This window comes from Pipistrellus kuhlii, unplaced genomic scaffold (genome assembly GCF_014108245.1).
Source record: "Pipistrellus kuhlii isolate mPipKuh1 unplaced genomic scaffold, mPipKuh1.p scaffold_m20_p_6, whole genome shotgun sequence".
Taxonomy (NCBI): domain Eukaryota; kingdom Metazoa; phylum Chordata; class Mammalia; order Chiroptera; family Vespertilionidae; genus Pipistrellus; species Pipistrellus kuhlii.
Window position 1 is genome coordinate 55,073,893 of NW_023425562.1, and position 9,428 is coordinate 55,083,320.

At 40.6% G+C, this 9,428-nt stretch overlaps 1 protein-coding gene across 1 annotated transcript; it reads right to left on the minus strand.

The window, feature by feature from the left end:
* Positions 1-315: 315 nt before the first annotated feature.
* DEFB125 (defensin beta 125) lies at positions 316-8,427 on the minus strand. The gene is made up of 2 exons (XM_045574488.1): positions 7,550-8,427; positions 316-986 (listed from the first exon to the last, which is right to left on the minus strand). Exons 1-2 carry the CDS (start codon positions 7,605-7,607, stop codon positions 316-318), a joined length of 729 nt encoding a protein of 242 aa, XP_045430444.1. The 5' UTR covers positions 7,608-8,427.
* Between the last annotated feature and the right edge of the window lie 1,001 nt (positions 8,428-9,428).

The window sequence follows — 9,428 nt, forward strand, 5'->3', positions numbered from 1 at the left end:
TCATTTAGGGTGAGGGGACATGGGAAAATACACAGACACACAAATGTTCACTTGAGGCCAAATATTAGAGCATATATTTTAATACATGCGAGAAAAACAAAGAACTAAAGCCCAGTAAAGAGAATCCCTGCTATATACTTCTCTTTCCACATTTCTAATTGTAAGGTAACTCTCTTGGCTCTTGTCTTGGCAGTAGCATTATGTCCATCTCCATGTCATCCAATACCCAACAGAATTGAAATAGGTAAGTAGAAGTGGCTTCCTGGATATTATTCCCAGTAGTTATCTCTAGTGTCTCATACCCAGGAGGAAATGTTAGTTAGTTGAAGCAGCAGTTCCTGTAGGTTGTGTTGTCAAAGCCGGTGTAGAAACTTTGGGAGTTTGTGTCAAAGCTGGTGTAGAAACTTTGGGAGTTTGTGTCAAAGCTGTTGTAGTAACTTTGGGAGCTTGTGTCAAAGCTGTTGTAGAAACTTTGGGAGCTTGTGTCAAAGCTGGTGTAGAAACTTTGGGAGCTTGTGTCAAAGTTGATGGAGGAACTTTAGGAGCTTGTGTCAAAGCTGTTGTAGAAACTTTGGGAGCTTGTGTCAAAGTTGGTGTAGGAACTTTGGGAGCTTGTGTCAAAGTTGGTGTAGAAACTTTAGGAGCTTGTGTCAAAGTTGGTGTAGAAACTTTAGTAGCACGTGTCAAAGCCGTTGTAGAAACTCTCTTCCTGGGAGTTGTGATCTCAGTTCCTGTGCTAACATCTGGGATATATGTTACCTGATCATCGGGCCAAGTTACAGGGGAAGGAGGCACATCCCAAGTAACATTGCTCATATCTGTAGGGAATAGGGGAGGTAGTGGCTTTCTAGTGTATTCCTCGAAGTTTGTGGGAATGCAACAATTTAGCTTGTTCATACAAAGAAGTTTGTACCTTTCAGTATGTAAACATCGTTTTCTGCAGTGTCCTATATCATTCTTCCAGCATTTTTTTATTTTCCAGCCAGCTGCAAGGAGTAAATAAGATTATTTCAGGGAAAGACTGACAAATGTTCAGTTCCAATGTTGAAAAACTGCATAGTGTTTTCAATGTATCTGGAGAAGGCTGATAAGTCCAAAGTATCCTATATGATAAATGCCTAATGTGCTAAGTGTCCAGTTGTCCAGTGACAAGTTGACCGTTCAGCCAATTAAAGCATAATATGTTAATGATATGCTAAGACCTCTCAACCACTTGCTATGGCATGAACTAACCACTAGGGTGAGTCGACTGGTCATGCAGTAGCAATTACGTGAATTGACCACCACGGGGCAGGCACTCCCACTAGTAGGTTAGCTTGCTGCTTGGGTCTGGTCAATTGGGACAGGGAGAGAAGGGCCAGACCAACCCTGGAATCCTCCTGTGGTCCCTCCCAACCTCCTGCATCCCTCCCTAGCTAGCCCCAACCTGCCCTGATCAGGACTAGGTCAGACAGGCCCGGACATGCTCTAGAGCCCTCCCACAGTCCCTCCTCAGCCCAAATCATGCATTGGTGGGGTCCTCCAGCCTGGACTGCACACTCTCACAATCTAGGACCCCTCAGGGAATGTCAGAGAGCCAGTTTTGGCCCGATCCTGCAGGCCACTCCCCTCAGGAGGGCACCAGATGCAGGGCTCACAGCTGGCAAGTGCTGCTGCTGCTGCTGCTGCTGCAGTGTGAGCCTCACCTATCAGGACTGATTGGGCGCAACCTGCAGCAGGTGCAGCGGGGCCAGGATGAGCAGGAGCAGCAGGTAGGAGCTGCAGGCAGTGTTGGACTATGGGTTTCAGCCCGATCCCTGCAGGCCACCTCCAGGGACCCCACCCATGCACGAATTCATGCACCAGGCCTCTAGTAATGTATAAAGAGCAAAGGACCACAAGATGAAATGAGCTGGAAGTAGTAATGCCTTCTCCCCAGTCACTTTAGGCTACTGTTAAGCATTTTGTTTATTTCAAAACATGATGTGAGTTAATTTACTTTATGATTTAGACAATTAGTTAGGAATTCTTGTGAAAATTATATTAGAGAAAGGGAAGACTAGAATTAGGGACACCTATGTTAGAGGCTTTAGCCAGATGAGACATAATGGTGCTGTGAGAATAGAGGAAAGAAGACAAATTTAAAACTTTGGTTATTTGGATACAAGGTCAGAGGAAGATGCATCACTACATTTCTGAACTGAGATGGGGAGATTAGTGATATTTTCCACTAAAAGGATAGTAAGCTGAGGAAAGAACAAGATTTGGAGGGAAGAGGAAAAGGTGGACTCAAGTATTTGCTTTGGGGTAAACAGCATAATGTAATCTAGAATGTCAACAAGGCAGTGGTATAGACCTACAAAATCTCAGTAGAAGTCTGGACCTCTAGATGTAAACTTTGGAATCGTTGCTTATGGATAGTATTAGAAACTATAGTAACAGGCAAAGTATATTAAGTTGGAATAATCTGAGGTAAAAGGGGACCTAATTAAATCCTGGTGAATATCAATATTGAGAGCTCAGAAAAGAGGAAAAGACTCAAAAGGAACAACCAGATAAATCAAGAGAACGAAACACTAGAGATTAGGTCAGTTCCATCGAAAGCAGAACTGAGGGTGGGGGTGGGAGGGTCAGTACAATAATTACGTTAAGAGGCATTCCCCACCCCTCCCCACCCCCAAAATCAATTTGGAGTGGGGAAGTTAGGGGAGTAATAAAACCAGTAGGAGTGAACTGTACAGTTAACTATCACTGTGGTTGACTAAAGCACCACCCCATGGGGAACTCTGGCAGCCAGAGTATGAAACAAGCATCAGAGAAATCCTTCTTGAGGGTCAAATGTGCAGGAATATTTATCTACTGGCCTGCCAGCCAATAGCTGATAGATGATCCCGAAGAAAGTTGATAATTCCCTGTCATTTCTGGATTGCCCTAACAGGGATCTTTCCCACACAACCAACCATGCTCTAGGGATTCTGCCAGTGCAGCTCAAGCTGGTGTGCGTACAAATGGAAAATACCAAAAGGATACCACGAAAGTTATATCAGAGGTGACTAGATTATGCAAGAGAGGAAAATGTATCTTAAAGAAATGAGTAAACGCCGAAACCAGTTTGGCTCAGTGGTGGAGCGTCGGTCTGCGGACTGAAGAGTCCCGGGCTCGATTCCAGTCAAGGGCATGTACCTTGGTTGCGGGCTCAGGAGGCAGCTGGTCGATGTTGCTCTCTCATCGATATTTCTGGCTCTCTGTCTCTCTCTCTTCCTCTCTGTAAAAAATTAATAAAATATATTTAATTAAAAAAAAAGAAATGAGTAAACATTTGTAGGCAATTACTGCTGAGAGGGTAAGATAAGGGTAGAAATGTCCATTGCGTTTAACTTGATGAGTGTTACAGGGAACTTTGACAAGAGTGGTTTCAGAGTGGTAGGAAGAAAAGAAACAAAAGTGAAGCTGGTTGAAATGTCAATAAAAGAAATGGAAGTAGCATCCAGTGACAAGGAAGAGCAGAAAGGAAGAGCAGGGAAACAGAGAAGTTCTTGGTGGACAATAAGGGCTTAAGGGTGGATTCTTCTCTTTGTTTTTAAGAATGGGAAACAGCCTGGCCTGCATAGCTCAGTGGCTGAACATGGACCTATTCCAGGTCAGGGCACACACCTGGGTTGCAGGCTCGATTCCCCAGTAGGGGGCGTGCAGGAAGTAGCCAATCAGTGATTTCTCTCATCATTGATGTTTCTATCTCTCTTCCCCCTTTCTCTGCCTCTCTAAAACCAATTAAAACTATTTTTTAAAAGAATGGGAAATAACAGCATGTTTTCAAACAATTAAGAAGAAACAAGCAGAAAGGGAGAGATTAATGTACAAGAGGAAAATGAGACAACAGAAGGGCATAACCTTGACAAGTTGACAAAGATTAAAATAATGTACAGCAGAGTGACTAAGGTGGAGAAGGCACACTTCCTCAGCCTGTCAAGGGGGAAAGACAAGATGGATGCAAAGATCTACTGGTATGAATGTTGGCAGTGATAAAAACAAAAAGTTCTATTTGAATTTTTTAAATCATGAAGTGTGGGGTATAGTCATAAGCAAGGGCAGAGAGTGGCGCAGAGGAGTGGAGCAGGAGAGTTAGAACGAAAGAGAGGTCAGTACCAAAGAGATGTCTACTGCCCTGGCCAGTGTAGCTCAGTGGCTTGGGCCTCGTCCATGCACCAAAAGGTTGCCCTTACTTTATGACTTCCCTAACTTCCCCATTCCAAATTGATTTGGGGGGCTGGGGAATGCCTCTTAATATAAATTATTGTACTGACCCCCCACTTCCAGTTCTGGTTGGATTCCAAGCAGGGCACAGGTCGTCAGGTTATGGTTTCCTAATCCCTGGTAGGGAGCATGCAGGAGGCAGCTAATCGATGCTTCTCTCCCTCTCCCTTCCTCTCTCTAAAAATCAATTTAAAATCTTTTTTAAAAGCCCTAGCCAGTTTGGCCCAGTGGACAGAGGGTCGGCTGCAGACTGAAGGGTCCTGGTTCAGTTCTGGTCAAGGGCACCTGCCCGGGTTGCAGGTTTGATCTCCAATAGGAGGCATGCAGGAAGCAGCCAACTAATGATTCTCTCTCATCACTGATGTTTCTATCTCTCCCTCTCCCTTCCTCTCTGAAATCAATAAAAATATATATAAATTTTTAAAACCCTTTAAAAAAAACAGCTATCTAGAAAAGAGGGAAGATGAGCTTAAGAGAGAAATATAGGGAGATTTCTTAGCAGCGCGATAATTCTGTTGTGGGGTGTATATATTAATCTAAAGGAAACTAGTCAGTCCATTGTATGATATTTGATCAAGCAAACTGCATGCCCATTTTTCTCAGCAAATTCCCTGAGAAGTACCGAGGTCAGTGTATTCTAGGCAAAGGAAGCAGCTAGAGCAAAGATTCTATGATGGAGGAAGGCTGGTATATATGAGGAAGAGCAAGTAATTCTCAAAACAACTTCTTTTGGATTTGATTTGATCATGTATGAAAGGCACCTTTCTTGGGTTGGCATTTATAAAGTTCAAAATAATTTGGACCCGATTGCCTCCTCTGAAATATGTTGGCTTTATTTCACTTCTCCAATGTTTCATTCCCTTATTATTTTACTGGCCCAAATTTACTTGGTTCATGATAGAATTTTCTGTAAGTTTAAAATGTAGATTTCGCTATGATTGTCTATATTCCCTATGCTGTGCTTTACACCCCCATGACTATTTTGTAACTATCAATTTATAGTTCTTAATTGCTTCACCTTTTTTACCCAACTCTCCAACCCCTCTCCCATCTGGCAGCCAGCAGTCTGTTCTCTGTATCTGTGAGCCTGATGGTACCAAGAAGGTGCTGGAAATATGGGGAGAAATTCTATGAAAATTATGTAATTGTTTAACCACTATACTGTACACATGAAACTGATACAAAATATTGAACATAAATTATAATTGAAAAATAAAAATTTTTAAATGTAGACATTTCACTTGCTTAATTTAAGACAAAATCTATCGTTGCATCTCCATTCTTCATTTCTACAGAGATTATTTTTCTTTTCCTCCAGGGTACCCAGACTTGAAATCAGAAGTTTCTTAGTTCATCTCTCCTAAACTCTTTACATCATCTTGATCTGTCAAGTTTTTATCAAAATTGTTTCTCACTTGCAGTACTCACTACTCCTTTTTAACCATTCCCTTCAGAGTAAAAATTTAGGGCATAATCCCTCATTCAACACAGTTTTGAGCCCCTAACTATGGTGCAGACTCAATTCTAGACACTTGAAGTACATTTGTGAACTAAGCAGAAAAAATCATATGTAACTTAGGAGAATACAAACAATTAAAACAAACAAACAAGTAAGTTATCTTTTATGTGAGAAGGTGATAAGTGGTTTATAGAAATAAGAGAGAACAGATTTAAGTGGAATCTGTTTGCAATGCCATGAGGCCAGATTGCAATTTCTTTTTTTTCTTTCTCTTAATATATATTTTATTGATTTTTTTTTTTTTTTACAGAGAGGAAGGGAGAGATATAGAGAGCTAGAAACGTTGATGAGAGAGAAACATCGACCAGCTGCCTCCTGCACACCCCCTACCGGGGATGTGCCCGCAATCAATGTACATGCCCTTGACTGGAATCGAACCTGAGACCTTTCAGTTTGCAGACTGACGCTCTACCACTGAGCCAAACCAGTTTCGGCCAGATGGCAATTTCTTAAACAGCAGTTAGCATAGGTCTGAAAGAAGGTGACAATTAAATGGTGACTTGAAGGAGGTAAGGGCATTAGCCACACTGATATCTGGGGCAAGTACATTCTAACTACCATGTTTCCCCAAAAATAAGACATCCTCCAAAAATAAGACCTAGCGTATGGAAAGATAAGACATCCCCTGAAAATAAAACCTAGCACAACTTTGGGAGAAAAAATTAATATAAGACACTGTCTTATTTTCGGGGAAACAGGGTAGAAGAAACAAACAGAACTCTGAGGGTCCTGCAAGCCTGGCATGTTTGAGGAACAGCATTGAGGCCAGTGTGGCTCTAACAAAGTGAGCAAGGACTAGAATAGAAAGAGAATAGAAAGAGATGATCCTAAGGACCAGATCATGGAGAGCCAGGTGGGTCACTATAAGAACCCTGGTTACTGCTCTGAGTGAAGAGGGGGGAGACAGTGCAGAGTTTTGAACAGAAAATACACATAATCTGACTTCTAGGGTGAGCAGATCATACTCTCTGCTATCTTGACAGTAGACTGCACAAGCCAAGGATCAAACAGAGACCTGGGACGAAGCTATAGCAGTAACAGGTTAGACATGACAGTAACTTGAATCAGAGTGGTAGCAGTGCAGGTGGTGTTGGTTCTGGATATAATTTGCAGGTAGATGTAACAGACTTTCTGATAGATATGGATGCCACAGCTAAAAATATTGAAGATAATTTTCAGTAATAGCATTTTTCAAAAGAGGAACAACCTCGTTCATTTTTATCTAATATCATAGAAGCTCCCCATTGGTCTTGTATATTAATCTTTATCTCTGTCTTCATTTATCCCCCTTATAACTCAAATTTATGTTGTCTCTTTCTCATGACAGCTCTGCAGAATCTACAAACAGTGTGATGAACTTGTTCGCAATATCTCAGAACATAAAAATAAAAGATTCCTGCAAAGGTACTTTCGTAAGAAAAGATAATTCAAGATGGTAGTAAGAGTTTAACTCATAGGACACAACGAGACAAGTACAACGATGAAATCATTCAAATAGAAGTGACATGAGGCTGAGTTAACACTGTCAGTTACATAGAGAGACATAAGGCTGCTGAGGAGATTGAGAAAATCCTTGCCTTTGGAGAAATGTCTCAGGAAATACCCAGCTTGATATGTGCCTCTAAGGATTTCTTAGAGAGTAGGGATGTGGAGCTGCCATAATAAGAGCATTTTTTGCTACTCTTTATTGGCCCAAGACTTTTCCAGTGGATTCTTTCCCCCCTTGGTGACACCTAGGAGCTCAATGTCAATAATTCATCCTAGTTCCTTCCTCCTTGTATTCTAGGGTTCCATTACCTTTGGTCGCTGAAATTAGTAACCCACATATAATGAAGGTCGGCATCGGGAAATTCATGGCTTCTGAAAGAGAGGAAGCTCTAGTATGCTGAGAAACTTAAAACATTTTGGACAGCTAGGAATCTAAGTGGTCACTTTTACTGGTCTATCATGGGTGACGAATCAGAGATGGGCAGAATGCTATGCCACTCAGAACACCAGACCATTGACTTGCACCATTGAGTGTGCATGACAAAATAATGCTCTGTTCTAGAAACTGTAAGAGGAAACTGAGGCCTTATGAAACGGATTATAATTCTGAGGAAGTGAGGGGGTCTAATGGAAAGCAATAATTCCCAAAGGAAGTACTCCTTAACCCTAGATGGGGCCTTTCTGATGGTAACACCATATATTTATATTCAATGATAGCGGAATGCTATGTAACATACCATTTGTTTCAGGCCAATAGCTCATGACATCCTTTCCACTTGAGTGAACTGCCCTACTCCATTTGTATTAATTGTTGTATAAGGTATAAAACTTTGAGATGGATTTTTTTTTTAACAGTGGATATCTACTTTTTGTAGCAACCGTTTGTTGAAAGTACTATTCTTCCTCCATTGAATTACTTTGGCACATTTGTCAAAAATTATTTGGCTATACTTGGTTTTCTATTCTGTTTCATTGATTATGTGTCTATTCTCTGTCAGTATCACATACTGTTGATTACTATAGCTGCATAATATGTCTTGAGACAGTGTAGCGATTTTCACTGCTTTATTCTTTTTAAGAATTGTTGTAGCCTTGTCTTTCAATAAAAATTGTAGGATGATCTTGTATATTTGTACAAAAGATCTTGCTAGGATTATGACAGCAATGAAGTTAAATCTACATATTAGTTTGGGGAGAAATGACTTCTTTACTATGCTGAGTCTTTCAAGGAACGAACATGTGTGTCTATGTCACTTCATTTAATTTCTTTCAACAAAATAAATACAATTTCTTGCATCAGTGTTTTGTAATTTTTTAGTTTTTAGAGTATAAGACCTAAAGTGTTTTTCCTATTTATACCTAAGTATTTTTAACTTTAATTTTAATATCCACATATCCTTACTAGTATAGAGCAAAACAATGCATTTTTATGTGTTGATCTTGTAGCCTGGACCTTGCTTAACTCACATTTTAGTTCCAAAAGGTTTTTTGTAAATGCCTTGGTCTTTTCTATGCAGACTAAAATGTCAGCTGCAAATGGAGACAAATGTTTTCCTTCATTTCCAACCTGTATGCCTTTTATTTCATTTCCTTGTCTTATTATGCTAGGTATTATTTTCAAATATCTATTCTAATAAAAGGTAATATGCTAATTAGATCAGAAATCTTCTGGAGCAGTTATGGGGATCAGGCCAGCAGGGGAGAGCAGTTAGGGGCAATTAGGCAGGCAGGCAGAGAGGTGATTAGACAGAGTGGTTAGGAGAGATCAGGCAGGCAGGCAGGTGAGTGGTTAGGAGCCAGTGGTCCCAGATTGCGAGGGTGCAGGCTGGGCTGAGGGAAAATCGCAACCCCCCCAAAGCTGAATTTCATACACTGGGCCTCTAGTGTTACATAAGAGTGGTGAGAGTGAATAACCTTAGAAGTATTTATTCTTTTACCATTAAGTTAGCTAGAAGTTTTTTGTAGATGATTTTTTTTATTAAGTTGAGAAAGTTTCCCTCCATTCTTGGTTTTCTGAGAGTTTTTTTAAAATTATGAATGCATATAAAACTTATTGAAATGCTATTTATAATATGATCATATGATTTTTTTCTTAGCCTGATAATTTGGTGGCTGATATTTATTTTTTAATTAATTAACTAAATCTTTGGAACCCTGGCTGATTTGGCTCAGAGATTAGAGCATCACC